General features: G+C 41.6%; 1 protein-coding gene across 2 annotated transcripts; it reads left to right on the forward strand.

The window, feature by feature from the left end:
* The first annotated feature begins 824 nt into the window (after positions 1 to 824).
* REXO2 (RNA exonuclease 2) lies at positions 825 to 10768 on the forward strand. Of its 2 annotated transcripts, XM_047692957.1 has the most exons (7): positions 829 to 1032; positions 2001 to 2084; positions 5008 to 5085; positions 5681 to 5792; positions 7138 to 7246; positions 8575 to 8628; positions 10312 to 10768. In XM_047692957.1, exons 1-7 carry the CDS (start codon positions 886 to 888, stop codon positions 10439 to 10441), a joined length of 714 nt encoding a protein of 237 aa, XP_047548913.1. In that variant the 5' UTR covers positions 829 to 885; the 3' UTR covers positions 10442 to 10768. The 2 variants fall into 2 exon arrangements, with proteins under 2 accessions (XP_047548914.1, XP_047548913.1); XM_047692958.1 differs by lacking the exon at positions 8575 to 8628 and having other exon boundaries at positions 825 to 1032.
* The last annotated feature ends 4903 nt before the right edge of the window (positions 10769 to 15671 follow it).

The raw sequence follows: 15671 nt of genomic DNA on the forward strand, positions 1-15671 counted from the left end.
GTCGACAGGTTCTGTTGACGGCTGTCCCTACTCCTGGAAATGATGGAACCTATAGCTACGTCGGAGATTACCCATACTTCGATCAAAACCAAAGCAGATTACAGAGCAGGTAGAGCTGTTCTTAGTTCATTTTAATTTGCGGCATAGACTCGTTATAAAAGGACAAGATTTAAACTTTGAGGACTCGTAAGGGTTAAGCAGGAAGTCGTTACCGTTGACACCCCACAGCTGAGCTGAAACGAACCACCTCCCTCCATAATAAAGAGCAACTGTTCGCCAGCGAAGAGTCTTCTTGAACACCTAGTGCGGGCTTAGCGAGGTCTCACACGAGAGCTCAAGGATTTCTAAAGGATTTCACGATAGCCAAACCGGCCCTCTGGCCGCGAAAGAAGCACACCGCACTGCTGCCTTACGTCAAAGAGAAAAATACATGCCAGGTGGGGAGTGGAGGGGCAGGTAAGTAAAAAAAAAGGGGGGGGGGCAAACAGAGGAAAGATATATTTCGGAAAAAATTATGAATAACCAGGTCTTTTTTGGCCAAAGTAAGAGACTTCTTTCTCAACTAGGCGGTTTGCAACTAATCCAAACTCAGGAAATAACTCTTGTGAGACGGATAAACTTAGTTCTGAAAAACATGCGCGTCCAGTAACATCCGAAAACACGTGGCGGGGGTGGGGAAATCGGTCGGAACACCCGGCGAGACTCCAACTCCCATCATCCCATTTGGCAGCTAAGCCGGATTGTTCAGGGCCAGCTGGCGCACTGGTTGCTGGGACTTGTGGTTTTCACTCCTGCGCCTCCCCGCGGATTTGCGACGTTTAGCGACCATCGCGCCTGCGCCAGCGCCGGCTGAGAGGCTGGGGCCGTGGCGGCTCGTGCCGGGTGATGCTAGGCGGCTCCCTGGGCTCCAGGCTGTTGCGAGGTGTGGGTGGGAGTGGAGGGCAGTTCAGGTCGCGGGGTGTCCGCGAAGGTGGCGCAGCCATGGCGGCAGGCGAGAGCATGGCTCAGCGGATGGTTTGGGTGGACCTGGAGGTGAGTGCGGTCGGCGAGGGCGAGGGGAGACGAGTGAGGTTCCGCGCGTAGACGGAGTAGCTGAGCCTGTCCGCGGACAGCGGCGGGTCTCTGGGTTTCAGGTGTGGCACGTGAGCGCCGACGGGCTGTAGGCTGCGCGGGCAAGTCGGCCGGCTGGAGTCCTGTAGGTGTTGGGGACTGTGCTGGGCTGTGGGGTTTCTTTTCCGAAGGGAAGAGTCCTCCATATGGCTCCCCAACCCCCTCTGCCCAAGCGTGACCCTCCCTAACGCTTTGGTCCTTCTGGGTTTAGGCTCGCTTGGGGGGGGGGGGGGCGGGGGGTTTGGGACAGCGACTGTGCTAGACTCCAGACTCTCCTTCCGCAGTCTTACAGGACCCTAGGTTGTTAACTGGCCGGGACTCCGGACATGACTCAGCCTTACCTCTCATTCCACAAACGAGAAAACTGAGGCCCCGAGAGAGGACTGAACTCACTGAAGGTCATGCTGTTAGGTTCCGAGATGGGACTAGAACCCGGTTCTGATCCCTTTAGGTTTTCCATACTTACGCTGAAGACTGCCCCCTCGGTTGGGCCTCAGTTTTCTTCTATATGAAATGCGGGTAAGAACAGTGCTTTATACGTTAGGTTGTAAGGAAGATCAAGAGGTGTAATTAATATGAAAACTTTGTAAACTGCAGAGAGGTAGTGATGTGGGTCGTATCTTACCAAATTGAATGCTGTCAGCACTCAATTGAGTGAACTACAGTAGAACTAGGGTGCCTGACACACAGCAGCCCCTTGGCAAATATTCACTGAATAAGTTACGCATGTTCAGTGTCTTGGGGGCTTGCCAGAGAAGCATTATTGTCTCTTTTATCCAGGCTATGGGATATAAATGGAATATGCTTGAGGGAATTACTGTCAAATAAAAATTGGGTAAAATAGACCAGAAAGATGATTTTGTGTGTTACCTATTTATTTTTGATTGCAGATGACAGGATTGGACATTGAGAAGGACCAGATTATTGAGATGGCCTGTCTGATAACTGACTCTGATCTCAACATTTTGGCTGAAGTAGGTGATGCCACGTAATACAGTCATACTCTTTAGAGCGTATTAGAAATCTAAGTCCTTTTTCAAACTGGGGTCTATATAGGTTAAGTTCCAAAGGAATATGCTAGGTCATGGTAGGGTTGGTTCTGGAACCAAAGTAATCTGTCTCACAGTCTAGTTATTTTTCAGTTATCCATGCCAAAAATTACAGAAGCATACGTGCCCTTGTTTACGGAACCCTTACTGTGTGTCTTGCACAGTTCTAAGTGCTTTACGTGTATCTACTTTTAGTCCTTACAACAACTATGAGGTAGGTAGTTGCCCACATAGAGGAGGACATTTTGGCACAGACATACTGGGTAATTTGCCCAAGGCCACCTGGCTTGTTACTGGGGAAGTCAAATTTAACCCAGCTGGTTTGAGTGAAGTACTTCTAGCCAATAAGAGAACCAGCTATTGTCTCTTCAGGATTAGTGACTCAAGCCAAAGTTAATCTCTCTATCACCACCTTAATTTTAACTCTACTCTCTGTATGTCCAATTTCTGTCTTCTCAACTAGGGTATGTGCTTGTCTAGATCTGTTTTAAGATTTTAGAATTCTGTTGATGCAGAATCAGAATACTCTCTTGTTGATATATTGGGCATGATTAAGGTTTTAACATGCTGCTTTTAGCTGAAATATTAAACAGCATACCTGTTGCCTTTGGGCCACTTATGAAGCATTTGAGAAGTGTGTGAGGGTATCTGATTGGTAGAGGGTGAAAGCCCTAGTCTGGAATTGGTCCCTGGTCTCATACTGTCAGCAGTTTCAGAGGCTATAGGAAATTCTAGAATAGGAACACAGTAGGGATGTTTGTGGAAAAGGTGGTCCTATTAAAATCAGTTCCCAGAGAGCAGGAGTGATGTGCTATTGCCATTGGTAGATTTCATTAATGCACAGTAAGACTTCTACTTACCTTAGTAGGTAAGGGATGGGAGGAGGCATTTATAGATGATTTGTGACTTTTGTGGAGTACCGCTGGATACGTCAGCTGGAGGAGAGTCCTGAGACTTTGTGTTTCTCGTCATAACAACTAGCTCTTTTTTTTTTTTTTAAACCTTATATAAATAAACTACTGCGTTTTAGGTTTGGTTGTTTTTTCCGTGTCACTTGGAATTTAGTGCAGATGAATAGCGAAGTGTCTTTATTTTGTGAGCCCTACTTACCCATGGCTGAAGAAGAGTTTTTCCTTTAGACTGTTGATATAATGTGAAATACTGACAGTTTAATGGACCATTTAGTTAATATGTACCCTGGAGGAAATTTGGGTCTGTATTCACACAGCTGCAGATGAGTGTGGCATTTGTAAATAGACCCAGTCAGATGAGGATAAGAATGTTAAAAAAAAAAAAAAAAAAAAAAATATATATATATATATATATATATATATATATATATATATATATGTATGCTTGGGGCTGTTGGCACTCTTAAGTGTCCTTTCTGTGGAAAATGTTTTATTCTTATATGTGAGTCTGAGGAAGATGTTTTATACTGGTAGAAGAGCAAACATCCTACCCTGAACATTTTTCTGTAGGTAGCTTCATGTGCCAAACTGGGACCTAAAATAAGTTAGATGGCCTTAGATTAATAGTTTGTGGAAAAAGCAATGAATTCTGGAACACTGAAAAGAAATTAAAAAAATAAATAAATAAAAAATAGTTTGCTTTTTCCATCATGGTTTGTTAAAATTGTATTTGTTTTTTTTTTAAAACAGGATGAGGTTTTTTTGTTTTTTTAAAAAAGTATGTAATCAGAACAAATTTTTTTTGCGTCCTAGAGATTGCCTTTACTGGTTTTTCTTATTTGGCTAAAGCTCCTTGTTAGTTTTTAGATGTCCAGTAGTTAAATTCTAGCCATGCCTCTCAGTGATTGTGAACTATTTTTATTACTTAGTAGCAATAATACCTTGGATTCATAGAATACTTTTCTTCCAAGAGTTCAAAGAACTTTGATATCTGTAATTTCTTTTATCCTATGTTAAACATTCCATTGAGGGAAGGGAGCAGTCTGTTATCGCCATCGTACAGGAGAAACTATGCCCATGGTGACTTGTTTTAATGCCACAAGTCAGGCTTCTGTGACAGCTGGGACTCATCTGAGACACTTAGTGTTCTGTTAAATGGAGCAGAGAATTTGACAGCCACGTGTTACTTTTTGTTTTCCTCAAATGTTACCAGTTACCTTTTTAACCTTTTGATATAAAAATATTGTTAAAATTAAACCGTATAACTTTATCCAAGATGTATGTGTAGTAAGCCATTTTTTGCCCTGTTCTGCTGCTGCATCCTACTCCCCAAAGTTTGTATATTTTCTTGGTATTTTGCATGCATATATACGTGTGTGTGTGGTGTTTTTTTTTTTTTAAACACATGTACACAAGATCACATGCACATATATACTGTCCTACAATTTGCTTTTTTCACTTGGTAATATAGACACTTTCCAAAATGATCTCCTAGTTAGAGGTTGGCAAGCTCTTGGTAAAAAAAAAAAAAAGACTGAATAGTAAATATTTTAGGCTTGGAGTGCTACATACCTGTCACATGTGAGTTTTTTAGCTCTTGACAAATGTAAAAATCGTGCTTAGCTTGCTGGTAATAGTGGGGAAAAAAGCCAAAGACTGGGGCTATAGTTTGCTGACCCTTGACAGACCAGCAGTGTTCTCTATTAATAGGCATGTCACTGTTCAGAGGTAGGTGCGTGCGTGTGTGCACATGCATTCCTCTCTGCCATTGTAAACAGCACTAGAATGAATAAGGACCACTTACAGAGATAACAAAGGGTCCTCATCTCTTTTTCTGCTATCTGTGTATTGAATCCTGACAGCCGCATAAACTTTAACTCAGAAACCACGGTTATCCCTGTCAATTCTGGATGACTAATGGCTTTTCCCATCCACAGGGTCCTAACCTGATTATCAAACAGCCGGATGAGTTACTGGACAGCATGTCAGATTGGTGTAAGGAGCATCATGGGAAGGTAACATTACCAGATAACAGGAGTGCTGCTTTGGGGATCAGTAACGAGCGTGTTGCTCCCACATCTGAATCCTATACCATTGTTGGATGGGATTTTGAAAAGGGTTAGCGGAAGACTGCTTGGCGAGCCTGGGAGACTGCTAGCTTGTTTAACCTGTCATCTTGGGGACCTTTCGAGATCATCTTCTGAATGTTCTCTTTTTTCCTCTCCTGCATTCAGTCTGTCGCGAACGCATTACGGATTGTCAAGTATTGCTCAAATCAGTCTTTTGGATAAGGTTAGACCTCAACTTTCAGAAAAGGGGGAATGCTGCTCTCCTGTTAATAGTTGTTTCTTCCCAGAGCTTGGACTTTGAGCACCATCTTTTTCTGACTGTGTGGAAATGCTATTGACAATCAGGAACATAGCTTATTTGACCTGGATTCTTTAAGAAAAAAAATCAGTGCAAAGATGGCAGTTTCAGTTGAACTTGAGCTTTATAAATGGTCCATGTACAGTTATATTTGCCCATTTTAGCAGTGAAGTTTCATTTCTGGATGCCTTTGAAAACTGACTTGATGTGTTTCTGGTGGGGGCTGGGGATTCTCTCTTGCAGTCTGGTCTAACCAAGGCAGTGAAGGAGAGTACAATGACATTGCAGCAGGCAGAGTATGAATTTCTGTCCTTTGTACGACAGCAGACTCCTCCGGGGCTCTGTCCACTTGCAGGTAAAACCCAATCCTACGTATACCTTGTAGATAGTCTTCCATTGTAGTGATTCGAGAGACTGCAGTCCCAGAAAGATCAACTAAGACCATCATGCCTTCCACTTGCCCTGACTTGGATTATACATCTTAATTTTGCGTTCAAGTTTCCTTGTGTAATTTATAACAGGAGTATTGGGAAACTGCCCTGAAACCTGACATGGGATCGGGGGTACATAGACTCACTCAATGAAATTTTCCTTCATATTTTTATTATGGAAAAAATTCACATGTACAGGAAAGTTGGATTTGGTAATGGTTTAACCTTGCGCCATGTTTGTTTTACCTGTTTTTTTTGTCGGACATTTGAAAGTAAATTGTAGGCATTTTGACACCTCATTTCTAAGTACTTCATCGTGTATTTCCTAAGAATAAGGACATTTTTTTATGTAGCCACAGTATCATCATCACATTTAAGGTAATTAAAAATAATTCACTAATACCATTTGACATCCAGTCCACGTGCCAAATGTCTAATTGTTTTTGAACCAGCACTCAATCAAGTCCCATCCATTTCATTTGGTTTTTTTGTCTCTTTAGTCTCCATCTAAAATGTCCACCTGTTTTTTGTTTTTTTTTCCTTTTTTTTCCTGTGTAACAGTGACTACTTAAACTGAGCCAGTTCTACTAGGATTTTGAAAGTACAGCCATTGTCAGAGAAAAGTTAATGGTCTCTGGAGGTGTATTTGCATTTGTATATGTAAATTGATACAATAACTTACACTTTTCTTAAATTAGATTTTAAAAGTTTTGACATTAAGTACTAGAGTATATGTTGTATGTATATTTTCCCTCTAGCTAGTTTGGCTGCTGTCTATTTTAAAGTAGTTATTTAAAATTTAGTGTTTTTAATATAAATTACTGTATGGAAACATGAATATGGATACAGTTTGTTAAAATTGGAATGTGAATAAAGTTTTATTTACTTAATGTGGTTCAGTTAAGTTTTTAGTGTTAATAGTGTGGCTTTCATGACACTGGGAGAAAATGTGCACATCTGGTATGATCTGAAAAAGTAACAAATGGATTTGTGCATTATTTTAAGTATGTGGAATGGTAGATTTATCCTTTTGTCCATTGAGGCTATATATAAATTTATTATGAACTAGACTGAGTAAATACTCAGAAGTCTGTACTTGTAGCCTAATCAAATGCACTCAAACCTGATTTAGAAATTCCAAGATGCTTATAAGAATTGTTTGAATTAAAAAAAAAAAATCCTCTCCATCTCAGTACCGGTTAATAATTTTGATATCCTGTTGTATATTGCTAGAAATACACAGATGCGGTATGCTTCGTGTCTTTCTAGGAAATTCAGTTCATGCAGATAAGAAGTTTCTTGACAAATACATGCCCCAGTTCATGAAACATCTTCATTATAGAATAATTGATGTGAGCACTGTTAAAGAACTGTGCAGGTAAGGGCTATATTTAGGATCCAATAATTGCCTCATTTAGCATGTTTTAATTGAGATTTGTGGAAAGTATTTGAATAGAATGCTCGAACTGAGGGTGCCAAGTGAGTGTGTTAACTTCCTCCCTTTCTGACTTGGACAGGTCCTTAGTTGATTCTGGACTGGTGAGAAATGGGGGAAACAATGTCAAAAAGCTTCTGTATAAATTTCATTAGTTCACAAAATTTACTGAACACCATTCTTTGCTAGGCATTGGCCTATGCACTGGGAACCTAACAAATGAAAAGCCTTGAAATAGCCTGGAATCTGTGCTGCACATACACTGTGTGATGACTTCTGTAACGGAAATGTGCATACTGACTGTTGGGGGCACCGGGGGGAAGGAGCCCTGAGATGTTGGAGTAAGGAATGAGAAGTCGGGGAAAGCTCCACATAGGAAGTTTAAGTTGAGATTGGAAGAGGAGTTGGATGTTTTCCTGGCATTTAACTGAGGCGGGAGGATTCCAGAGAACGGGCAGAAGTATGAAGAAATGAGGGCTCAGGGAGATAGGGGAATTACAAATAGTCCATCAGTGCCAAAATGCCAGGCATGCGGCTTGGAAAAGGTGGGAGGTAAGACCAAATTGTGAAGGGCTTGTGTGGCAGGCTGAGATGGTTAACATGAGGGACGGTTTCCCTTAAAAAAGTGTAAGTAGAAGAATCAATGATACGATTAGGTCATTCTGATCGTAAGGTGGCAGAAAATAGGGCGATAAGAAGGGACACTTTTGCCTTGTCTTGAAGACTAAGAATGACCTAGGGACATGGCGTTTGGGTGGCAGAGAAGGGTGTGGAGAATGTCCCATCTTGAGATGTCACTTGGCATGGTATGCCATGTTCGAATGGGGGAGTGAGGGAAAGGAAGAGCTCTAAGCAATTCTACGGTTCCTGGTTTCGGCAGTTAGGCAGATGATGGTATTGTTCAAAGATAAAGGGGAAAATAGGAGCAAAAGCAGATTGGGTGGGTGGGAGAAGGGAGGTCTTGAGGATAAGTGTAGGTTTATTTATGCTCATTAGAAGTGTCTGATGGATTCGTAGGCGGAGATGCAGGTGGTTGGCCATCCGTGACAAGGTAGGAGAGGGCTGGAGTGGAGTGAATTTAGGAATCGTAGATGAGCATGAGCTTGCCTACTGAGAAGAGCTAGGGTGAAGACACAGTCCCAGGCAAGGAGGCTTCTGGAGAGTCACAACCCAAAATGCCTTTTTCAGTGTTAATAAATGACTTGAAGGAGGTAATTATCCAGTATATTTGAGACCGTTTCCTTTGAGAGTTCCATTTTTGCTGTGTATAGACGCTGGTATCCAGAAGAATATGAATTTGCACCAAAGAAGGCTGCTTCTCACAGGTAAGTTTGGGTCCTTCCAAGCGCTTGGCAATCTGACACACACGTAACCCTCCAGTTCCTGACTGCTTAACATAGTGTCTGTCCTCCACTCCTTTTTTCTTGGGGGGAAAAGTAAAAGCCAGGTAGCATAAAGTTAACTTTCTTTTGCTAAGATTATTAGGAATTCTGGTCAGGATTCTAATATTCCGTTCTGAAATGCTCAGCATCTTACGTCTTCACTTTAGTTTTAACACTAAAAGATAGCTTAGTTTGTAGGTGTGTTGAAACAGTCTGTAATCTTTCCAGTAACAAGCAGTATTAATATTCTTCCCAGCAAGGATATGAATACTTGTAGCCACTTAAAATTAGAACACTTTTGTCGACAGTTGGGTTAACAGAGTTAGCCTAACTTTGGCACTTTTGAGTGTTTTAGATCCTTTCTATTAAGTCTGCAGACTTAGCCACAGGTACCCAAGAAATTTGAAGATTTTGTTTATCTAGTGTCCTGTACTGGCTCTTTTACTTTAAAAAAAAGTGTTTTTTTGTTCTTTTTTGTTTGTTTGTTTGTTTTTTAATTTTGTCCTCTTTCAGGAGGAACGTAAGACTTCATGGGGGATTTACTGCTGGCTTCTAAGGACAGCATTTAGTGTGTCCGTTTGCTGAGTGTCTATGTGCACAGTCTAAGCAAACAGAGACTGAGTCCCTGCTGTACAGAGCCCGGCCTGCTAGTGTTTCTTTGCAGGGCAGGAAATTGCATGGACCCCAGTGCAGGAATGCAGGTTTCGAATACCTCATCTAAAACAATTAGGGTTTGATGCCTTTTGGATTTCGGCATTTTTCAATCTTTAGAAAGGTCACAGTGTATCTGTGGTGTTTACCATTCTATAACATGCCTTACAAGTTCTGAAAACGCATCCCGTGGTCAACCACATGATGTTTCTGCTGCGGAACATAAGGATAGAGGCCCTTGACTTCTCATTCAGAGCTTACTGATGGACCTGCTCACAGTTCTCATAATCTAGCTTACCTGATTTCTCAGACTGCGACAGATGAGAGGATGTGTTGGAGAAGAGTGTGTTGCAGCTGACGGCAGCACACATCTCCCTCAGAGTGGAGGCAGAGCCTCTGTGTTGGCCGGGTACTGGCTGATGATTGATGCTTATTATGACTGAGTCACGAGTCACATTTGAGCAGGTCAGTGTATTTTGTATAGGGATGTCATTAAATCTTGCACAGTGTTCCCCAAACTCTGTTCCAAGAGCTGTTAATGATTATTCCACACCCACACATGTGGTTGATTAAGTTTTAGACGCACTGTGCGTATTGTAGATCCTCCCCGTGGACACTCACAGCCCAGGTTAGTACAGTAAATGCTTTGCACAGAAGTTCAGAAAAGGAGTGCTAGACTTAGTTTTTCCCGAACTCACTTGACCCTAGAATTCTTTTTTCCATGGAACACTTCACCATCTTATAGGAACAGTCTAGGAGACTTTATAATCTGATATATTTTAGGAAAAAAAAATTTTTAATACAGCTTTTTCTTTTTTTTTAACAAAGCACTTACATTTGCTTTATTGAAACGTTCCTCTTCTAGACCATGTCAGCAGCATTTACAGTAGTACCTGTTGTTACTCGTAAGTTACGTTGTCAGTGGCTTCCTTCCTCCGTGGGCATTTTACTTCAGTGTGATATGTTTGCTTGTAGGGCGCTCGATGACATTAGCGAAAGCATCAAAGAACTTCAGTTTTACCGAAATAACATCTTCAAGAAGAAAACAGATGAAAAGAAGAGGAAAATTATAGAAAACGGGGAAAATGAGAAGACTGTGAGTTGATGGCAGTGCTCATGCTGTCAGCACATAGTTCTTGGGAAGCAGCTGCTGGTGGTTGCGTTTGGTTTTGTTTTTTTGTTCCCGCTGATTGCTTGGCACAGCACCTTCTTTCAGTTAACTTGCGTCTCCAGATTATTCAAGCAGACAACACCTGAAATACCATTTTTCTCCTAACATTCTGTTTTCATTTATGACACAGCAGCTCCTCTGTAAGTACCAGGTCATGTCCATCCCTCGGTACATATCTGCATTTGCTTTTAGACCATTGCTTTTGTTTAAAATAATAATAATAATAATATAATAATAAAGCTAGTTCTATTGAAATGCAAACGTTTTTGTACCATCTATTCTTTAGTAGTTTGAAATGGTGGCTTTTTTCTCAGCGGTACGGTTGATGTTTAAATTCTCACGATGACACAGGGATGGGTTAACTCTTCGTATGTTAAACAGCCGGTGAACTTGTTCTCTTCTGCTCTATAAGTCAAGCATAGAATAACTGAAGCAAACTTGGGCTCATTGTTGTGGTTATCGAACTGGCAGAGCTCTGGAATGGCTACTTCTCACTGCACGCAAGAAATTCAAGTCCGTCATCAGAGAGGGATTCTGTAAGTAAGAAGGTTTATTGAAGAGATACTATGTCTTAAACGCTGTCACTGTGCTAGTTTTATAAAACATTGGCTGCCCCAGGTGTAATGCTCTGTAAGTATCTGAGAAAGGTTTTCAGTCTGACTATCTTAACTCCTAATTTGTGTACTTTACAGCACAGTGTTAAGGTGAATCCTTAGCCAGAGGGTGTATTAGAATCCCTTGTCTGTAGAACACAATTCACTCTGATATGTCTTCTTAAGGCAAGAAATCAGGATTGGGAAGGCCCATAGGTGGCTTCTGCCTATCCTAGAGAACCACTGGATCTGAAATTGCATTCCGCAGCCTGTTACGGCCATTATGTGGACATAGTGGTGTGATCCTAATGCATGAGAGCTACAGATCAGGAATCACTAGCCTGTGGATCAGAATTAGCATAATTTAATGTACTAAGTTTTTTTTAGCTTTGCAACAACCGTGTGAGTGGAGAAAGACTTGAACTTTTTCCAGATGAGTCAATCACGGCTCAAATTTATAAGTATAGTTAGGTGTAAGCTGAGAAAACGTTCGTCTACTGACTTTTCTGACTGTTCTTTCTGCTGCCTGGAGTAGAATAGGTTTAGCTCATGTGCCGGCTTCAGTGGTTTGGAAGACAGGACTGTATCCCAGTTGAGGACAGAGCTCTTGAATCAAGCTCTGGGTTCAGATTTGATCTCTGAGACCTACTGAGTGGCTCTGCCAAGTTCACTTCTCTAAGCCTCAAGTTTCTTACTTATAAGATGAGAATGATGGTACCTGACTTGAAGAATGACATTAGAATGAAGTGCTTCCCATACAGTTCTGAGCTCAGGGCTTGGTACACGGTGAGCACCTCGTTGTGCTGTGAGAGTGGACTTGTTCCGTCCAGGATCTCTGGGAAATGGTGCCTTGGTCGATCAGCTCTGGTGGCTGGGGCATTATATTAAATCCACGTTCACTTAATGGCCTATGATGGACCATGTGTTACCGAGGATTGTCTCACTGCCAGTGTGACCTTGACTTGACTTAGTTCTTCCAACTAAAATTTGGCAAAATAGTCTTCGTCTTTACCCGGCTCTCAGGAATGTTACAAATTCTCACGCGGGAATAGATAGGGGAACACTGGGCTTGAGAAAGGTTCCAAGGAAGCGGATGCTGCTGTTAGTGGTGCAGGAGTTCTCCCCCACAGCTGGCCCACGTGGTCATCAGGTTAATTGTCCTGCCCTGCCGTTTGGTTTTCTTAAGAATTTTAGCTCCTCGTGTTCATTTTAAGTCTTCTGTCCCATGAACGACCTGCTCACTGATTTAATCCTCTATTCCATATCTTCCTAAGGGAGCAGTATCCCCTGATGGAGCACATGTTAATTTTAGCAAGATAAATGGCAACCTGTGAGATAAGCAAATCTGGTCCGATGCAGGTCTGTGTGAAGGTACGATGGTTTGTGATCAGTTCATTATTTATCAGTCTGCTTTAAAAAAAAAGGGGGGGGGGGCGGGAATTTAAATCGGTAGTTCTGGTAACGGATTTCACAGGGGATTCCTGAAGCTATGAAGTAATATCTGTGAAATGAACTGCCATGCAAATTGGTTTAAATATAACTACGGCCTTAAGAATGATCAGTATGTTTGTTTAGCAGAAGTTGCTGTTCCAGCGCTCCCGAGGGCTTTTCAGTTGGTGGTTCTCCTGGTTGAGCTGTAATTATCCTGCAAGCTCTATGCGCAGGATTACCCAGGTATATATCCCCTGAATTAAACTCATAAGGTGAACGGATTAGTACAGCGACGATAGTCCCAGTCAGCATTCCTCGAGTGCTTTTTGTCCTCTTCCCGTTACAGTGAGTGTGTGGGGAAGAAAGACCCCTTTTTTTAGGAGCTTAGCCATAACAGATAAGGATAGAGCCCAAGACCCCTGTGTTTTTTCATTGATAAAACAATAGATCTCTGTATTAATAAAGCAGCAGACAAATTCACAGGGAAATTGATCGGTTTCTTTTGGCAGAAGTGGTGTTCTTGTATGTGTTAGCCTTAAATACATTTTGACATATTGATTGCATGACATAGTGCATGACAGTTCTAGGTACACTCAGACATTTACATCTCAACATTAATAAGCAGCTGGGACGGTGGAAAATTGGTTGTTAGGATAAGCCGTCTGTAGCAGATTCATGAAAGTGAAAGCTGTTATGTTCCGTATCTTTTGATGAGGCAGAAGCAGTTAATGCTCTGTCCTTCGCTACACACTATCTGTTGTGAGTATTGAGTTTGGGTTATTTGACCAAAGCCTTTTAATTTTATGCTGCTCCCGATTATACTGTGGCCACGGTGCTTGCAGAAATGAAGAGTTTCTTCTTGAGTCTTTTCTACTGAGTAGAAGGATACTTGAACTGTTCTCAGAGGACAGGTCTTAAATCTACTCAACACACATGCAACAGGGTAACTACATATGGTTACTTATTTAGCTTGATGGGTTTTTTCCCCAACAGTATGTACATATGTATAAAAACATTACGTTGTGTCCCTTGAGTATGTAATCTCTGTATGTCCTCTATCTCAATTAAAGGCTGCTGAGAAGAAGGGATTGTAAATCTTCACGGCACTAACCTGTAGACCGACGTAGTCGTTGCTTTCATAACTGATTTGTTGTGTCGAGTGCATCTGACCCGAGCTTTAACTTGGTGTCCTGGGTTGTGAGAGAGACACTGGTATTTTAGGATACAGAAAATAGGAGTCTCGGATTCAGGAATAAGCTCTAGAAAACAGAAGGATTGGGAGTGGAGCAAAAAATACATTCTTGTGCAAATGAAAACATACCATTAACAGCCTGCAGAATCTTCGGGGACCCGCGAGAACTTGCATAATTTGGGGTGCATAACTATGTGAATTGTACAGCTAACCCTTGAACAACACAGAGGTTGGGGCGCCATGCCCCCCCCAGTCAAAATCTGCATATGTAAATTTTTACTGCCCCGAAACTTTACTAATAGACTGTCTAGAGATCATTTTCCCTGCAGTGCCCATGCAGGGATGATTAGTGCCACACAGCATTTTAAGTGGATATTCGCACAGGTGGTGGCTCTGAAATTATGGTAGTATGGTTTATGCGGTTATGATTTCATACTGCGTCTTCATGTTCGCTTCCATTTCTCTCAGCTATGGATGATGCCCTGTATGGCCCATTAGTGTTTGGGTAAGTTTTGATAAATTTGTAACTTATGGTCGGTTTGTGTATATTTTACAGTAGTCATGTTGAAATAGTATCTACAGGGGCGCCTCGGTGGCTCAGTGGGTTAAAGCCTCTGCCTTCGGCCCAGGTCATGATCCCAGGGTCCTGGGATCAAGCCCCACACATCGGGCTGTCTGCTCCGCGGGGAGCCTGCTTCATCTTCTCTCTCTCTCTCTCTCTGCCTGCCTCTCTGCCTACTTGTGATCTCTGTCTGTCAAATAAATAAAATCTTTAAAAAAAAAAAGAAATAGTATCTACATGTATTTTATGCATATGTGACATACCTAACCTTTTCTTAATTTTTTTCCATATTTCCAGGCTGTGCAGCTCGTCTGTGACTTATTTCAAATTGTCGCGTGTATCTCCGAAATTTTTCCAACATATTTATTGAAAAAAAAAATCCACATTTATGTGGAGTTGTGTAGTTCAAACACATGTTCAGAGGTCAACTGTACTTAGTGCCACTGAACTTGCTTCACTTAAAATGGAAAAAATGGTAAACTTTAGGTATATTTTACCACCAAAAAAAAAAAAGGATGCATAATTTGACAACCCATTTTCAGAATGATCCTCTCTTAGGACGAATGTGTAAATGAAAGCTGGCCTGGATGAGCTGAGCTTGGGGACACTTGCTTGTGCCTTTGGGAAGAAGAACTTCTGTTTCCCAATTTGGAGAATTTAGGGAGCTGCTTTCTGTTATGTTAGCATCAAAGTGGTGTAAGGAATGGCTGTTTTTTTTTGTTTGTTTGTTTGTTTGTTTTGTTTTTTTTTAACAAAGGAAATTGAACAAATATCCTTTGAGAACATTCAGCCTTCTTCCTACCTTAAAGTTCGCTCCAGGAGGTGGGGGAGACATGCTTCTGACTTCTGAGTCACATGTACTTCCTGCATAATCTAGGTTAACTGGCTCATGAAGACTGCCTTGCCATCCAGGCCTGTTTTGCTTCTGTGGGAAAACCTCTCCATTTTCCATTCTACCTCACCCGCTCTCTTTACTGGTTAATAGAGTCCATTGTTAAGTTAGAGACCCTATGTAGTAAATACTTTCACTCTCCTTGGTTGTAGTTCCTCTGAGTCATTCATTTATTTTTCTTATACATTCATCTTTACTATTCTAGTGGTCCTAAATAATTTCATTCTACCTGTACCTTCTTATTCTGTCCTTGGAGCACTTTGCGAAATATGTTGACATGATCGCCCCATCATTTTTATGTTCACATTTGATAACTAGCAGAAAAGAAACCATGTCAGAAGAAAAGCAGGACCAATACTAGAGACACCGTGAAGGGAATTTGTAGGTGTCCCTAGAGTGGAGTAGGAGGAAACGTGTCTCTTGTTTGACTCTACGTTCAACATAAGCTCCCAGAAATATGGGGGTTTTTATGACGTGCTCCAGGGCCTGCTCTT

This window comes from Lutra lutra, chromosome 10, assembly GCF_902655055.1.
Source record: "Lutra lutra chromosome 10, mLutLut1.2, whole genome shotgun sequence".
Taxonomy (NCBI): domain Eukaryota; kingdom Metazoa; phylum Chordata; class Mammalia; order Carnivora; family Mustelidae; genus Lutra; species Lutra lutra.

Coding starts and splice junctions, on each gene's coding strand:
- REXO2 (XM_047692957.1), top strand. CDS start 886: ATGCTAGGCGGCTCCCTGGGCTCCAGGCTGTTGCGAGGTGTGGGTGGG. Junction 5,086..5,680: donor GTAAGGAGCATCATGGGAAG/GTAACATTACCA, acceptor TCTCTCTTGCAG/TCTGGTCTAACCAAGGCAGT. Junction 5,793..7,137: donor GGGGCTCTGTCCACTTGCAG/GTAAAACCCAAT, acceptor GTGTCTTTCTAG/GAAATTCAGTTCATGCAGAT.